The sequence below is a fragment of the Molothrus ater genome, chromosome 9 (assembly GCF_012460135.2).
Source record: "Molothrus ater isolate BHLD 08-10-18 breed brown headed cowbird chromosome 9, BPBGC_Mater_1.1, whole genome shotgun sequence".
NCBI lineage: Eukaryota > Metazoa > Chordata > Aves > Passeriformes > Icteridae > Molothrus > Molothrus ater.
The window spans coordinates 12,106,866-12,125,827 of NC_050486.2; the positions used below are offsets into that span (position 1 = coordinate 12,106,866).

At 38.1% G+C, this 18,962-nt stretch overlaps 1 protein-coding gene across 1 annotated transcript in view; it reads right to left on the reverse strand.

Moving 5' to 3' along the window:
• The window catches only part of LOC118689478 (uncharacterized oxidoreductase YtbE-like), a 42,214-nt gene that overhangs the window by 2,308 nt on the left and 20,944 nt on the right, over positions 1 to 18,962 (reverse strand). Inside the window, exons 6-9 of the mRNA XM_054515789.1 lie at positions 11,002 to 11,093; positions 5,706 to 5,888; positions 5,108 to 5,167; positions 2,838 to 2,939 (exon numbers count right to left, since the gene is read on the reverse strand). Of these exons, the coding sequence (XP_054371764.1) occupies positions 2,844 to 2,939; positions 5,108 to 5,167; positions 5,706 to 5,888; positions 11,002 to 11,093 (431 nt within the window). The 3' untranslated portion in view covers positions 2,838 to 2,843. The remainder of the gene's footprint in view (positions 1 to 2,837; positions 2,940 to 5,107; positions 5,168 to 5,705; positions 5,889 to 11,001; positions 11,094 to 18,962) is intronic.

The following is an 18,962-nucleotide window of genomic DNA, read 5'->3' on the forward strand; positions in this document are numbered from 1 at the left end:
TGTAGATAGGGGCACAAAATATGAATCCACCGAGTCTGTCTTTTCTTCTGCAACCTCACCAAAAGTAAAAGAGGACTTGCTCAAAGATTCTAAATTAACAAACATGATGTAAAACTTGTGAATACCACAGTCAAAGGAAGAGGCTTCAGTGATCTATCCCAAGGCCACAGGAGATAACAGGGTTTCAGTCTCTTTGGCAATTATAGCTCCTAACAGAAAACAATGGCTATTAGTGAGGCACAATGTGCAAAACTGCTCATCACACCTGGGAGAAAGATAGCTTGGTGAGCTGAGTCCCAGCACTTAAAACCTTGTGTCGTCTCAAATTACACCTCACTTAGTACATAGCTAAAATTAAACTCTTCTGTAGTTCTAAAGACACTAATTGGCAGCAATAGAAATTCTAGGAAAGACTACAAAATAATAATGAAAAAAACCCCACCACAGAAAAAAGGCCTAAAACAACAACAATTTGCCCTGAATGTAATTAGAAAAGTATCAGATTAAAACTGTAACTTGCCACAGCTTAAAAAGAATGCTTTTTTAGTAATACTATTCCTGACTATTCCTCTCATTACTCACTGAACTGCTTAAGATACCATGATCAAGCCTGAGAAAATCGTGGCTTGCCTTCCTTGTAAAAGCAGGTGCAGACACCAAAACAATTGTAAAATCTCTTTGACAGAAGGAACACTAAAATATATTACTGAACTCACAGCCATTCTCACACTAGACTAAGGTCACCTAAGTGAGGCATTGGGAAGAAAATCTGGTTTAATTCCAATTAGCTCAGAACAGGGAGGTGGTCAGTCAGAATCAAATGCAAAAACCCAGAAGTGTTGTAATGAGCATGGAGCTCTAGCCATGTAGTCTGAATTGCCACTGTTCTGGTTACACTGGAGCTAGAATTTGCTAGCCTACATAAAGATTTGGTTCCTTTGACACACCATTTATGTTTGAAGCAGTATGTTGATGTGATGTCTGTTTCTTTAGAGACAACTAGAGGTGAAACTCCAACCTGTGTTTTGTAAATTCTTAGAAAGTCATCACTGCCAAAAGCCTTATTTAGGAAATAACAGGCACATGACTCACTTCTAGTCCTTGTTTCACTAATTCAGATACACTGTGAAGGAAGGAGTCCCTCAACAGCACAGTTCAAATTTTTTTCATACTGCTAAGGCATTGTTCTTTTCAAAAGCAGTATTAGCTGGTAGAAAGGTTTATTTCTGGACAAACTTTCCAACTTTTACTTAATCATTGCCACAGTTTTATGCAAAAGCTAAAAAAATGCCTAAAAATTACATTTATTTTATAAATGAGCCTTACTGTTTGGAACTATTGAACCCCTCATCACACAGCTGAGCCAGGCACAGAGCAGTTCTTAGACACCTAAAGTGGCATTCCCAGATACTGAAGCCCCCCAGACTTGAACCTAGAAAATGACCTTGCTCTGGAAATTGTGTATGTTTCTCAGAACACCACACCCTGTGCAGGTAATAGTGAGCAGCATTTCATACAATATCTTGTTTTTCACAGAAATTATTCTAGAGGCAAATCTAGACAATTTTTTTGTGGACAAATTTACCAGAAAAATCTAGACAATAATTCTGAGGAGCTGTTATCTAAAAGGTAAATTCGTCTGGATTTTAGCCAAGCTGTATAGAAGCTGTACACTTTGAGGAGAAACAATGCAGGCTAGAATCTGTGATTGCTGTATGCCACTTCTTGATAAAAAGCTAAGGAGCTTTGTTTCACAATATGACTAAAGCAGAACAGCACTGGGAAAACTGCCTCAGGAAGTCCACACACAATATAAATCATAATCAGATTTTCCATACCTTTCTAGACACAGGAACTCCTAAAATATCAAACCAATGAGACTACAAGTTGAATACTAAGCCAATAGATTCTGCAGGCATATTTCTCAAAACAGATCTGTGAGGTACATTTATCCATATTCATCTCTCTATAGACATACCTATCTTATAAGAAAATGTGAGGAACAGTATAGCCTCTTAATGGGATTTCCTGAACAAACCCAAAGTGAAATCTAAACTAATTCTCAAGAAAGCTCCAAAAAAACTCACCCCAATTTCCAGTAAGTAATAATAAAGATGTCTTTTTGGCTCTTGAAGATTGCTGCTCACCTCTTGGCCCTGCAAATAGTTTATTTGTACCTGGACTTGGCTGGAAGATTTCTGCTTTGGTTTATCTACAGGCTAGTAACTAATATGCATAGAACTCTCTGAGTCAATGCCATAGTAATGCTGTGATATGCATAAAACTTTTTTGGTGATCCTCAGATATTATGTATTACAATGAAATTATATTTTTCATGGAGATTTGCAGGATATTGTACAACATAAATACTGTTATGATAATGGCATTAACTTTTTTTTCATCCACTTTTTTCTTCTTCATATATTGTGTCTCTCTAATAAAGTATTTGAAAAATTATTTCATACCCAACACCTATATGACACACTAACAGGTAGCACTTTTGCCCTATATTTTTCAAGGCGTATCTCCTCATTTGAATTAAACAGCCTGATGCTCTTTAATATACAAAGGGATCTGTGGTATAAATAGGAGTCTTTGCATGGACTTCAATGGATTGAGGAACAGCATTTGAGATGGAAATCTAAAATCTCTTTGAGGGTTGTACAAAAGTGTTACCCTCAAAAATATCTTTTGTCTGTTGCCAATGTTAAGGATTTCAAATCAGTGATCATTATCAGCAGACATCACTATCTTGAGTAGATTCTTACTGTAACCTGCTCTGAATTAAAATTACATGGTACTCACTGATCCCTGAGAAAGCAAAGAAAAGCTCCAACCTTGATTCACACAATAAAACTTGGATCCCAGGAAACATGTCTCCCATCATGCATTCCGTTCAGAATTTCAACATCATCTTCTGCTATTGTAAAATCAAACACCTGTGGGAATGCATATACAGTTCACATCATGAGCACAGACAGAATCAACAACCTCACATATATTCTAGTATTTAACTGGTCAAGGTTCACTTTCATGTGAGGCCCAATTTTTATATATTTTTCCTTCATAAAATTCTTATATTTTGTCATAGAAAAATACTCCATCAAGCTGACAGGCTCCATTGGGTCCTTTGCTCCTTTAGTGACTCATGTTTATTTGTGCACTATGTTAAGATGGTTTTGCAGCACTCTGGCCTCAGGCAAGGTTCCAAGACAAAGGCAGTATCATAGCTGTTTTTGACAGCACTCTCTATTGTCTCTGCCAGAGGTAGGTATAGGAATATCCTGACAGCAATCTCTTTGGGAGAATGAGCTCAGTAATTCACTTACATCCCAATGTTCAGTTTAGAGTGTTACAGTTCTCTTTCTCAGAACTTTAGACAAAGAGAATTTTTACAAGGTATTAGGACATTCACAAAGCTAACAAGCCAAAGGCTGTGTCTGTCTTTTCTATGACTCTACTTTGACAAAATTTGCACAAATCAGCTAAATACAGAAAAAGTGCCACAGTGCCTCAGTACTAACTCAAACTGGAAAGCATTCACCTGTCTTCAAACACAGGTTCTTACAGCCACTGCCTTCTCCTGTGGCCACAGCTGCAATGTGAACGATGGCGTCAGTGCTTTCTTAGCAGGTGTCCTATTGAGACATTATCATCAGGCAGTTGCTTCTGTTCTCTTTGTCAGAGTTCTTCTGTGCTAAATAAAAAGATTCTGTGGAGCCTGAACTGTAGCCAAATGAGCTCCTCCCATCCTGCATTATCCAGCAACCACTGTTCTGGAATGATCCTTGTAGTCAAATCTCATTGCTCTTTCAAGCCTTTTAAGCTTAAACCAGGGACCAGTCCCAGAACTAGAAACCCTGTGTTTTATATACTGAGGGTTTAATGAGGACCAACTTGACCAGAAGTGGTAGAGACTCAGGCCAAGCCAGAAACATGAGGGAAAGAAAAAGAAGGGAGGTGTGATAAACAACAAAGACTGTGCCAGTTCTTTCCTCTCTCCACCTTAAGTGTTTCAAGTTTGGATTGTAACACATTTCCTGAGTTGTGTGAAATGAATTGGTGGTGCCATTGAGTAAACTCTGTAAAAAAATGAAATTAATCTGGATTTCAAATATTATTGGGGAAAATAAAAGTATAAGGAAGGATTTTCAAACTGGTTTTGTTCTCTGATCTGGTTCCCAATACAGTACCACAAGCAGCTGTGCTTGTACCACAGAAGGCAGTGTGAATGTCAGAATAAAAAGTCAAGGCAGAAGCTGTATAAACAGGCATGGCCACCTGCAGAAATTCTCACGTATATTGATTCACACCTCTACACACACACACACAAAAGGATAAAAACAGCAGATGGAAGATTCCTGTCTTCTTGCAAAGTTTCTTCCAGATTTGCCACAGCAGTTCATACCCCTATGATATTTTTGGAAAGAAGTTGTGGTTTTGCCTACCCTAAAGAAAGAACATTTTCAGATTAGAGAAACAGAGAGACAAAGCAAGTAATGAATTAAAACCATTTGGTACGAAAAGAAAATTTAGAAAAGGTGCGGGGGAGGAATCACACTGCCAGTTCTCATTCATTTCCACTTTTCTTTGTCCAGCCCCTTCATGCTGGGACCTTTTCTGCACATTGAGTAGAAGGAGAAGGTAGGGGAAGAGTCAGGGCAGGTAGGACTGTGATTTCCTTGGAAGGTCTTTATGTTGGAGCTATCCCCAAGTGAGTTTTAAAGCTTTCATAAACTGTTATCCATAGCATCCAAACTCCTTCCATTTGACCTATGTGCCTATCACAAAAAGGATGTAACCATAGCCAGATTAGGATGTTCTACAACCAGACAGGTAATAACGAGAGCTATTAATTACAAAAATCAACTGCAAAAGGTCTTCTCTGGATTTTTCTTTATTCACAGTAATTAGCTCTCCAGGTATTTTCTGATATTTGTGAGTTACAGTTTCTTTCCTACATTGTGGTCATTTCATGGTACCCATTTGCCAATTGTGAATGAGTTACCCCAGTATAAAACTGGTAAGGAAAATGGGAAGGCAACCCAAAATATTAAAAACTCTCACTTGGATGTTAGCCAGGCTTGAGTGCATAACCAAATCTTACCTTGCAGTTTTCCTCTACCCGTTCTGCCCTTGTTGACTTTGGAATAGTGACAATCCCATTCTGAAAAGAATTATGCTTCTCATCAATAAAATGTGCAGATTTAAAGAAAATTATCTATCTTCAAGCCATTACAATGAATTCCTCACATCTTCTGAGGTTCTAATTTCAATTTCTGGGGGACACTGACATTTTTCCATGTCATTTGCAACTGCAGTTACAAACACTGTGCTGATTTCCAACACACTACATGGTTTATATCAACTTAAGACATTATTTCACTGCTTAGTACTTCATATTCAGTGACAGAAATGGAATGATGAGGAATACTGCTTGTAACATCTACTTTGGAACATTTCTTAGTGGTGGCTCTTGTTCTGTACAACCAGATTATTTATAATAATTAATATTTGAAATACTGGCATGATTTGTGTACTACATTCTAAATTTCCAGTACAGCCACCAGTTCACACAATATCAACATCCTGAAAGCAGAAATATCTTCTGGTTTAAATAAATTCTGGTTTGATGCACAAACCCCAAACAATTTGCATTTTTTTCCTGAGAAAGGAGACACATTTTTATTACCACCCTCCATTACCTGTATGCTCCAGCGTATGCAAATCTGTGCTGGAGTTCTGCCATACTTCTTTGCCAGCTGAATGACAGTAGGATGGGTGAGTGCTTCACCTTTGGCTAAAGGACAGTAGCCTTCAAAAACAATATTTCTGCTCCTACAATAATCAACCAGCTCCTGAGGTCTTTGGAAAGGGTGGTATTCAACCTTAGATAAACAGAAATAAACTCAGTAAAAACCCTGAAAACACATTTTGTAGAAAACATCAATGAAAATGAAAATAATTTCTCTCTTGTTTTAAAAATAGAACATGAGTGAAGTCACTGTTTCTGGGAAGTAGGCATAAGGTATTAGTTTTAGAAGATACATGAAGGGTATTAATCAGATATTTTACCAATAATTGGCTCAAAAAGTTAACTGCATTTTATGTTTCCCTCAGAAACCAGGCACAGTTGTCTGCCTGACCTGCAGCTGGACTTTCACTATTGCTCTACTGTTAAGAAATATATACAAATGAACAGTGGAAGTCAGCATCAGGTCACTTTTATTGGTACTTTGAGACTACTTTCTCTTCCCCAAATCTATGTCCTTTCCTGCTTCTTTACTAATGATGCTTTCAAGTGATCTTTGAGTTGCCCAGGCAAGAGGAGGGGGCTGAGCAGGGGCTGGGTTTGCAAGGGACCAACCAGAACAATTTGCTTAGGGTGAGGACCTGACCTTGGAAGCAAAGCCTGTTGGCATGGATTGCACATGGCAAATCCTGTGTTGTGTGTGGTGTCACCATCAGCTTGTGCAGGGAAGCAATCACACTGTGGAACTGGATGTGTGAAGGAGACCCTTTGTAGGAAGGAAGATCACAAATTGCCAAGACCCAGTTAAAAGAGGAAAAGTAACAAGCTACACGGTTGTTGGGAGCAAAAGGAAAAAGAAGTTATTGGACAGTAATCATCTCAGAGGAGAGACATATTCTGGCATGTAGCTAAAACCAGAAAAGAAACTCTGTGATGTTCCTTAATAAGTTATTTAAATAAGTATTTTACAGTCTATTCATTGTAAGAAGCATACATTACTCTGCATTTAGATGAAAGTGGGTAGTGTTTGCTTTAACAAAATACAAAATCATGTGATGCATTTTTATGACTGGTCATCAGCATTGTTCCAGGTACTGAACTCTTACGCATTTTGAAGAAAAATACTCTTCTGAGCAATCACCTCAATACGTGGAATCTGGAAAATTTCTTCTGCCATAAAGAGGACAAATGAACATTTCCTGTTTCTCATCTTTAGTACATGTTGTCTTTTCAGACAACAATAGCCAGGAACAATGGGCTGGCAGTCATTCAACGTGAGCTAAGAAAAAACTGTGCCCCTGGAAGGCTGGGCTGAGTCAGCCTAAAGCTGCTATGATCTAAATTACTAGGTGGACTCGGGAACAAGGTTCAAGCAGCAGACATCCATGTCTTCAACCTTTGATGTTTCTTGACCTTTGAGTACCCTTTGTATTTCATGTGTGTATGTGTAAGAGCAGTGCTTAGGTCATACAGTTATTCCCTTGTTTGCACCTGAGCTGGATACGAAATATTCTCATTGTATCTATGCAGGACTAGGAGGGGAGAAGTGAAAGAGAAAGCCAGGTGTATTACTGGATTAGTAAAAGAGTAATAAGCAATTCTAGCAGATGTTCTTTACAATAAGTATAGCAAATAACGCAGTTCAAAAATATTAAATAAAAAATTATGTATTTAGGACCAAATCCTGAAACATCTGCAGTGCCTCTATGTCATCATGTGACTTATTCAGCATTTATTACTAATTAAACTGCAAGTAGAATTTACCTGCTGGTCTAGTAAGACTCCAGGCAGCACAGTTTCAGGTCACAGCAGAAATGTTTAAAGCAAGAGCAGTATGCTGAGGTATCACCTGAAAGCTTCACAAGCAGAATACATAGCAACAACTACTCCCACCTGAAAAGATCATACTTTGTGCCTTTCACTGAATCCAGAGGCTCCTGAATTTTGTGAATAGAATTTTTGACATTTTGACACATACAGCTTTGTGTTGGTAGAGCAAGTATTTTTCTTCTTAAATACATTACTAAAATAATCAAATGCATCAAATAAAATAAGCACTTATTGAATTTTTTTTTTTAATTAAAAAATTCTGGAAGGTTTTAGCAGCATCTGCAAGGCACTAGGATCCTGAGCTACAAGAGGCATAAGGTGAGCGGTCAACATATGCTTCCCCTCAAAATAACAATTCTTGCTTCCTGTCCTGCCCCACCCTTGCTATTTTTGTCACCTTTTTTGTCAGACTTTTTTCAGGCAAGGACTGTCTGTCACATGATGGCAGAGGAAGATCTTGATCTTTTCTGGCACCCTACCCTGATTCTGGCATGTAAAAACTGGCATCTGTTTAATAGAACAGTTTGCAGTTCACATTACAGAACTTCACAGCTGCTACATGCCCAGCCACAGGGGACCTCCAGCTAAAGCACTGTTTTCTTACAACAGTCATAGCAGATGGGGAAAAGCTGAGCCTAATAACAACCCTTACACATGGCCCTAGAAAGTCAGACCTCAGATGATGATGCCTTACTCCTTCCACCCTGCTGTAGTCCTTTTCACATGACAAAGTTCTGCGCATCTGGAATTCAGTAATTTTCTCTATGGCAATGCTGTCTTGCAATTTTTTTTCTCTTAATGAAACTGAAATACAAGCCTATGAGTATTTTATAGAAGTTTTATTTATAGAAGTTTTATATATAGAAGAACAATTCAGGTGAGTTTATGTACAACGGGGTTGTTTTCTAATGTCTTACATGCATTTATACCTTGTACAAATTTACACAGTAGAGCTCAATATTAGTGGCAATATCAACTATGTAAGTAAATCTCTCTGAGGTCATTACACAGTAATTCACACTTCTCCAGGACTGGAAAAGTGTGGAGAAGTGCACACTACATCATCATATATTGATGAACATTCCTACATGGAATTCATAGAGGAACAGCTTATATTTGGGTTCAGTGTATCACATTAGTAAATGAAACATATATATTTGTTAAGTACTTATAAAATGTATTTTTTCCCGACAGTGAGTGACAGGGCAATGAAGCTTTAGAGAGACTTCAAGATTTCTCTGAGCATAAATCAGAACTTCCTACTGCCAAGTCAATTACAAAACTCTGGCACACAAACCTGGAACTAGGTTGTAAGTTTCACTCTACATGATGCTAGAATAAGTACATTTTCAATCATTTTACAGTGTTTACCGGCATTTTTAACAGTATATTGAAGGTGCTTGCTTATTAATAAATAACTTAGCAATACCATATTCTTGAAAAGACAGGCCTTGCCTGCCTCTTTAAAAGACATGACAATACTGTTTTTTCCCAGGAACTGAGAAGAAAGGCAGTACTTGAAACTTGGTTTGTAAAACAGAAGTATTGCTTATTTCTCCTGCCTTCCTGCTTTCTCCCCTTCACAGATAAAAAACCCAACTTTCAATTTTAACATCATAAGGGAACTGTTGTAATTGTAAGAACACCCTGAACTCTAAAAGGGAAGTATTTTTCCTCCATTTGTTTCTTCAATATTTAGACTGTATCCAATGACTCTTTGCAAATGTTTTATATTTAGTAAGCCCATTGGAACAGTACACTATTTTATGCATAAATATAGCAGAAAAACTGTATTATAAATTGTGGACAGTGAAATAAGAACTCAGTACAGCATTTCCATTTTGAATTTAGAAATGCATTATTTATTTGATGGTACTTAAGTAATCTTACCATCAGACTCAGTAACTCTCCAACACTAAGCAAGAAACAGAATACATACTTTTTTGAGGATAAGCTGAAGTATGGTTTATAAAATTCCTTTAACTCTAAAAAAATATAAATTGATGCTATAACAAAACTGTTTTAGGTGGAGCACTTGGTAGTGGTATGGGTAATTCATTGATGATTTTTGCTTTCAATTCACAACTGCTGTGTAGCATCTCAAAGAAATTACTAGCAGGGGCCCTCTCACACCCCTCGGTATCACCACCACCTCAACTTTTTGTATCTTCTTTTTAGCCTCAGAAAAAGCAAATAGCACCAAGAAACAGCTTGTGTCCATGAACACCATTGAAAAAGTAAGACTGGTAACATTTTGACACTGTGGGTAAGAGGAAATTTCAAAACAAAAGCATTATTTTTTCCTTGCAGTGATTTAGTAGAAAACTGAAAAGCTACTATTATTTAACAGGCAGTACCAATTCATGCCAAACTCTAGTAAGTCTTTGTACATGTGTATTTCTTGAACCTTGGTAAATTCACCAATTATTAAACAGTCATCAACCTGCCCACCTTAACATATATTTCCATGGTTTATTTTGAATAACTGGATTTAAATATTGTGTATGGGTTTATGCTTATTTAAAATTAATTAATTGCCCTTTAGTAACCCTTCGTATAGTGGACAGCCAAAATCAGAGTTGTTTGGTACTGACAGTCACACTCTGAGCAACACTTTCATGGCTGTGAATGACATTAAACCATAAACAGCTGCCAGAAGTCCTGACCATCTGTACAAAGGGGAAAACCCTGTGCGTGCACCCCATCCATTCCAGTTCCCACATCCATGTCAGCATACACACACACTATCTGGCAGGAGGTGGAAGGAATGGGAGCATGAACTTCCAGCACAGCTGTAGGCAGAACCTGCAACAAGGGAACGTTTGTCGAGTGTCCTGGCAGCCTGCCGGTACGTAGGTGGCCATCCTAGATCTGCCTAGGGCAGCAAAAACATTCTGCCAGGGCTGTCACAGCACCTGCCTAAACCAGGAGTTCACTGAATTCATGTGAACTAGGAAATGAGGGGGGAGCAAGGGAAGGGCACCCTTACATGGATATGTAATTAACTGACTCTTTCAGTGTTGTTTACAGGAAGCACAAAAGTATTCAAACAGAGGCTTTCCAAAAACTGGTTCACTCTGAAGATGCTAAATGTTCTGTGATTCTTGAATTTTATTTCTAAACTGTTTTATCACCAAAAAACTGTCACAGGGACCATTTGTTTCTGTCTGTGTATCCAGACACAAACAAGTAGCCTGGGAGAAACTGGGTGGGGAAATTTGAGGAAGAACTTCCCTACCCTTTGGGTCATCTTCTGGAATGGTTTTCAATATGCAAATAGAAATGAAAAAAGAAATTGTATGACTAAGGCAATAGTCTGGGTGTAGCCTTTCATACATAGGAGTGGGAGGACATTGCTAACCAAAAAAACCAAAATAAAAATTCAAACCCAGATACTTTAAATACATGTATCCACTCACCTGATTAACATGTGGAGTAATCACACAGTCCTCCTTTAGTTGCTCAAGATGGCTGATAAGAAAATTGCTTACACCAATTGATTTACACAAACCTAAAGAAAAACAGAACAAGAAAAAAATTTAGGACAATCCTGACTACTTGGGTGGATGATATGAAAAATAACACTTTCAAGAGACAAAATTATTTTTACATCATTTCTGTAGAGCAAAATACCACAAAGGAACACAGAAAAACGGCACTGAAATCTAGTTTGACAGTGTTATCTGAAAACATGGTTCTGTCACAGTCACATTAGGAAATCATTTTATAATCTAAACACACTGGAAACTCCCCAGTGTACAAAAACTCCAGGATAAATTCTGGGAAAGGCTAATGTAGTATAAGCAAAGAACAATTGGACTCCACCAGAATGAAAAGAAGGAAATGGTGTTCCAAGCAGCTTGCCAAAACTAAAGGAAAGTGGAACATTTGCTGAAGACTAATAAGGTGTGAGCAATACAACCCAAGGACATGCAGCCCAAACGAACCATGTCACACTGCCTATTTTCTATTAGATCATTACAAGAGGTTACGTAAAACTCTGTGTAAAATCTTCACGTTAATAAGCAGTGCCTAGCAAGAGCCTTGAAGGTTAAAAATGTAGCTGGATTTCTCAGCTCCTGTTGACAAGCAAATGAAGTCAAATGGGACCTAGGTGATATGAAGGCTACTTTTTAAACAAACCTCAAGTGTGCATGCAGTGAAGAAATTAAGAGCTGACAGGCCAGAAATCAGATGTCTTCCTTCAAACCTCAGATGTGATAAAAGCCAACTCCCAGTCCTGACCTGCCACCACCCCTCAGCCCTGACCTGTCTGGGATAGTTTGGTCCTTCTGCTTTGCTAAGCACAGCTGGCAAGGAAGGCAGCTGGGGCTAGGCTAGGAAGGGTCTCCTTAGGCTGTGGAGGCATTCTGTGGACCATAGCTCAGGCTAATTTCTTCAGTATGTGAATTTTGTCTGCATTGACTTGAGCTGCATTTCAGTTTGTCACGCTAAACTGAAAGTCTGTCTCGGTGTGAACACAGAAGTCTGATCACTGTTGTTAATCCAGTATTTATTTGAGCAGACCAATTGTATAAAATGCATAGACATGTGTGTATCTATATACAAAAAAAGAAATTACATTTTTCTAGTCCTCTGTGAAATTCTGTAAGTGAAGTTACAGCTTACTGCTAATTTGTATAAACAGATTGTTGAAGTCCTAAAAAAAACCAAAATCAGCTTTCACACATTTTAGCAGCATAAGCTAAAGCATAAGCTGTGGCAAAAAAACCTGCACACATACTAGTCGCTTTTTGATGTGCTTCTTTCGTGGAATACCAAAAGAAGAAAAAATATATTAACAACTAAAATTCCAGATGTCTTTCCCTTATAGAAATTACCATTGTTCAAGGTGTATAACATAATTAGGTTAAAAACCAGCACTATAGTGATTTACATAATTTGTATGTAATCTGCCAGAAGGAGCAAAAGCTGAGCTTTTGACAAACAACCCTAGACTGTCAACACTAATAAATCATTATGCCACAGCAGTCAGAAAAACACAGCTTTAACACAATGGTGAACCAAAATATTATACACTATTGTTGAAAGCTAATAAGGAGTTACAAAAACATGCCATTATTGCCCTTGAAGAATAAAGCTTTAATTTCAGGTTGAAATAAAACAAAATTAAGTCACAGACATGAAATATTACATTTCCACAAAAAGCTTCCATTTTTTCCCCCTACAGTATACTTGAAGATGTTTTGCTTCTAGCATATTTCTCACAGGAGACTTTGAAGTCTGCTCCATCGTGTTAGATTTCCCATCAAGAAATTTCAGGTCATTTATGTTTTGCATTAAAAGTCATCTGAGTCATTCCTACTAAAATCAGTATTATAGCATTCATGTGTTCAGAGTGATGTCCCACAGAGAAAGCTTAATTCAAAACTCGCAAGAAAGTAAATATTCTCCCAGAAAACAGAGAAATAATTAGAATTTCAATGTTTTTATAAAACCAGTATTTTCTTAAGGGAAATTTTTTTAAGGGAATACACTTAAAACATTTCACTTTCATTAAATACACATACTTGTTTGGGTGAAGTTAGAACCCTTCATATCAACTCCATTGCTTTGGTGTTAGTTACAGTTTACTGCATGACAGTTAAAGTGTTTTGACTTTTGCATTAAATTCCAATATAAAATATAAATAGCAATTAAACAATTGCTCAGTCTAACTGTAATAAAAATCTTATTTCAATGCATAATGGAAACAGGAATTCCAAACACTGGAAAGAAGAGCTTAAATTTGTATAATCAGTCAATGGATTCTACTCTAGAGAATTGCTTCTATTTGCCTGATGGAAAATTAACACAGTTGCTCTGCATTGTCCATATCTCAGAAAGACTGCCTTTAAGAAAAGGATTATACAGAATTATGTCCATATTTACATCTTCTGGATTAATTCAGAAGAATGAAGATTTAAGAAAAGATGGATAAGAAACAGAAGGTCTGGTTAGCTCCTGGCCTTATATGACAAATTTACACTTGTGACTATGTGACTATGTCTATCAAACAAGATCCATGGAATTATATCAACAGTAGAAATAAAAAACATGCATATTGAGAAATTTGTGAAAAATGGTCCTGACTCATTGCCTGGAAACAACCTGGGAGATGCAGGGGACATATTTCCTTTTATTTCCTCTCTCATGGGGCAGCAACAGAGGTGAGCTCCCCAGCACTCCTGCCATGGGTCTCAAAAACACCAGAATGCTCTTGAAAATGGGGGCAGGCTGTTTTTTGTGGTTTGTTGGGTTTTTTTTTCCCAATTTATTGCCTGTTTAGAATGTTTTAAAACTTCATTTCAGACAATTCAGGCAAAATACATGTTGTTATAGCTGTTGTGATTGCAGGTGGTTTTGAAGTCCATACTTCTTTTTAACTTAACCATTTTAACTAGTCCTGAAGTTCAGGTTTCCTGAGATAAAAGTTTGCAATATATTAGCTATAATCCCTCTAGAAAGTACTCTTAAAATATACATTTTAACTATCTTATTTGCAAACCTACAGAGCTTTGACTCGGAGAGAAAGCATCCTCCTTATCTGCTTGAGGAAATGATTGGTCTGGCCCCTATGAAGCAGATTTTGAGAAAGTGCCAGGTGCAATAAACAAAGAGTTTGCAATTCCCCATTAGCTCCCAAAGGCTCCTGTTATATTTTCTGAGGCTTTGTTCTATTCCTTGCGACTCTGACTTCACAGGCTCAAAGAAAAATGTAGGAACACTGGTTCCTTTATGCATGCTAAAAACTGACTGACCACAATGCTGGAACAGAAAATTTCATCCAGCTTTGAAAGCCTATCATAAAACTCTGCAAGACACATAAGAAAACATATGGGCAAAATAACAGTTGATTATAATGGAGAAAAAAGTAAGGATTTTTTTTATTCTCCACAAAAAATCTTGGCCCCTATCACATGGGTAATTTCACCACACTGTATTTCTCCCAGCTACTGTGAAGCACTATATCATGCTAATGGACTGGTTTGCAATATAGTTGAGTATTAAGCTTAAAGTATTTTGTATTGCAACTTAGAGAATGACTGGGTATTTTTATCTTTACTCTGCATAATACCTAATTATACAAAGTTTGATGGGCACTGTTAGTCTTGCAACAGAAAAACATAAATATACTGTCTTGGCACCACGACCCTGTTTTAGTACAATAGTGAACCTTATCTTTCTCCAGCACTACTACAGACTTTTATCAAACTTCTAAATACGCTCTGGAATATTAAATGTACAAAGTTCAGATCAAAAAGATTTTGTAAATTACAAAACTGGATACCAGGTTTGTGGAGCCCATTTTCCTCCCCCTCCCTGCTGCTCTACATGAGTCAGAGCAAGGGAGAATTCCCACGTCGAGTGAACAGTGCCCATTCTGTTATATCTTCTATTCAGGCCACAGAATAAAAACACAAATGGATCTACTTTTCACAAGAGGTCAACTGCAGTCACTGTATCTTTATTAAGGAAGGTTGCACAGGTTGGAAAGGTCCACATTCTCTCTGATACGCACGCTGGGTGTAAATTGCACTACTCATAGAAACCCTACAAGATTTAATTTTAGCATAACTTGCTACATCAAAGCTGTAGGCTTAGAGTGGCCCACATGCAGACTGAAAGCCAAAGCCTTGATAAATAAAGCAGACTACTCTTAGAATCAGTGAGGAATTAACTTCTAAATCTGTGAAATAACACATGTTCCCACAGCACAGGCTAAAGCACACTGACACTAGAAGGCTATGTGCCCCTCTCTGAGACACACAGGAAGACTGTGGCAAACTGCAAATACAGAAATTGTACTTCCTCCTCCGAAGGATTTCTTTTAGCCTATTCACTGCCACAGTACAGGTGCTTGTCTGAAGTTCTGTGACCATCACTCCTGCTACACATCCCCTGTGAACCATGATAAAGCATGAGGACAACAGGAGGGCAGGCATGAGTAGAAGTCCAATTGTTAACTTCCTGACTGAAAACTCATTACAAGCAGTCAGTTTCCACAACTGTTAAATGACTAACTAAACAGCAAAATGCAGCATAGTACTGGCTTAATGCACATTGTCTCTGACCACGACTGCTCATTCTAACTACTTCAGTGCAATGTTATTTTAGTCATGTTGACATATTTTTATCCTTATAGTTGACATTATGAACCAGACCAGATTAAAAAAACCCAATCCACTACATGGGACAAAATCAATCCCACCATACCTTATTCAATAATGCTACCACACACCGTGACTTGAAAATGTGATCAAAATTATCAGCAACTCAGCTACATAATAGAATAGAATATGTACCCCTAAAAGTAGCGCTTTGGAGGTATTACAGACAAACATAGGTAAGATATATTAGAATGTATATATATATTCTACATAGTTTGTTGCCCCTATAGATATGATGGCATGGTTTCCTGAACTGGAATACTTTTTGGACTTCTGTATCTGAGAGGATAATGATTCCCAAGTGCTATGAATAACAGCAACCTAACTGATGTTAAGAAATCAACACTGATTTAAAATAGTTAAAAATCTAAGGTTTTTCTTCAACATATGCAAAATAGATAAATTATGCCTTTTCCACAATCATGTACATTATTTATTGAGAAAAAAAGTTATTTTGGACAAGGACTTTCCTTTGAAAGATATTTCATCATTGCCTTCCTCACAAGAGTTCTTGTATTCACACTGGGACCTCTTGGCACATCTGTATGGGAACACAACTCTGACCATTTGCTTTAAATCTTTTTGCTGAGCTTGCTTATTTACAGCTTTGACAAAAAGGATTCACTTGCTAGCAGGAAAGGCATAAACTGCACACTACAGTAAGTCATGAAACAAAGTCTTCTGAAGGTTTATTTTTACTCTTAGAATTATCCATTAAGTCCTTGACATTAAGAAAGCAAAATGAGCAAAACATGAACACAGATGTTAATGCAAGTTTAGATTCATTCTCACTTTCCCATCTGCACCATAAGAACTTTCTCTATGGTAATTTCTTATTTTTAAATGAGATACTAAAATTAGGAACGTTTCTTTATGATGTTTAACATAAATATGTGTAACATTTTTTTCTTGTATCTTTATTGCTGTCTTATGGGATGAAAAGGATGTGGTGCAAAACCCAAATCTTCACCAATCTGAAACCATCTCCTCGTGAAAACTGTGCTTCTGAACTGTGCTTCTGATAAAAACAACCCACAAGAGATCAGCTTGCTAACCAAATTTTATCAGAAAAAGAAAAAAAGAACTGTTTCTAGGCAAGTCACTTGCTTTTGCTTATTGTTGCGGTTTCCTGTTTGACCCGTCCCAGCCCCCCCAGGTGCACCAACCTTTCCCCCTCCCCCTTTTGCCCTCCTGCCTAAGAGCTGTTCATCAATCTTAACATTCCAGCAGGGCATCGTGTGGTTGGCAGATGCTCCTCAGGTCTGGGCTCATTGGCCTGTCCAAGTGTCTGTATCCCAGGACCCTTCCTCTCCTCCCACCTGGTTGGCCCTCACCTGTCCCTCCCCTCGCCCTGTCCCCGGGGCTTAAGAGGACACGAGACCATGCGGCTGGGGTGTCTGTCTGGAGCTGTTACCACAGTCAGAGGTCTACCATGCTGAAATAAAACTCTGGATTTAAGCTCTACGGCAGAACCTGCTTCTTTTCTCTTCACTGCTGCTTGAACCTTTTCCACCAAAGGTAAACTGAGTTCCTACTTTGCCTGGATTTGTTCCGAGTGCCCAGCTGCAGCACCCAGCCAGCCAAAGGTATCTCTGCGGTGAAAACACCACAGCTGCAGCCTTTGGTCCAGCAGCGAGGCCAGACGAAGCCAGGCAGGACACCCCCGGAAACATTCAGGGCTTAATATTCAATAGCTTATTAAAGCTTCAGTGAAACTTCTGAACACACATTCACATATGACTTCTACTACCATAAACACACTCGAGGCAAATGTTTTGTGGAGCTGTAACACAAGAGTTTGAATTGTCAGGTGTTCATCACACAGACTTAAATCAGAGTATGTCACCTAGCAAAGGAGGTGCTAGAAATTTGTGCCATTCACGGAACCTTTGTCCCTCCTACTTTTATGAACAGATAGAAAATGGAGGAAGAAAATATGATGACTGAACTGGTCTACACCCAGCAAGGAAGATGGTAAGAATATTAAGATTGACTAGATATCTTCTCACTTGGAATTAAAAAAAAAAAAAACAACTTTTTTCCAAGAACAAAGTTACATGGCTTTAATTACTGGGCTAAACAATTTCTGCTACTTTATGAGACTCTCTTCAAATCACACACATAATCATAACAAAAACATATGTCAATACACATCAAGGAATTTCTGATGCAAGTAAGAATATTTCATGTCAGCAGAAGCTGCACTGCTAAACATTAAAAAGATAAGCAAACCATTTTAGTAAAATGGCAGTAAGTTCTAGTGGGAGCTGAACCCACAACAACCACCCCAGTACTACTCTTGCCAAGTTCAGGCAAAAGCCCTGGCTGGGAGCCCTCGTTCTTCCCAGCATTTTTAGACAGAGGGACGAGTAATGATCGCATGTGCGTAGGAAAAGCTTCCTGGGATGATGGGCTGGCCACAATGCCAAAATCAAGGTCATCAGAGACACTGCTTATGGAAAGGGTCACTTTGCTAGGAACAGCTCAATTACCAGTGAGCACATACAGTGACTATTCCCCATGTCAGAGCAGTTTGCCATCCTGCTTTCATCTGCCAGCCGACAAATGCCTACACAGGAATGTTGCAGCTGTCAAGGGAATATATGACTCAATGTATGTATCTTGGAATGGATTCTGCAGGCAGCCTGGCTTCTGTTCTGAGCTACTGGAGAAGATAATTCCACAAAAGGACAATTTTGAGACCACAAAAATTTAAACCATAGCCTTGATATTACAAGTACTCCAGTTGATTTCAGCTGTTACAACAGAAATAACCAGTTATTATGCACAAATGCTCACTGACCAAGTTTTAGAATTTTTTTCCTCCCTTTTCTCTCAGTAGTGTTTATCCCATAACTATTTAAAGGAAAACACAAATGCAGGCTATTGAACAAAGACACAGGTCTAGAATTCTCTGCCTCTCAGCACTGCAGCACAGATAAAGTCTTCTTCACTCTGACTGCAACCTGAGTTATCTGGCTCCTGTGAAACAGCTCCAATCAAACTGCAGCAGATTAACAAGTCAGAGAAGACAACAATAATAACAAAAAAAGAATTTAACAGCATTTAAATAAATTAATTATTAAAACTGTGTTTTCCTGAGCTAGTAGAAATGAGTTTAGCAACAAGATCTTTTCTGCCATGACTTGAGAGCTATCAGTTTGGTCTATCAGAAGTCACACAGGAATTTTTAATGGCAGTTTTTAGTG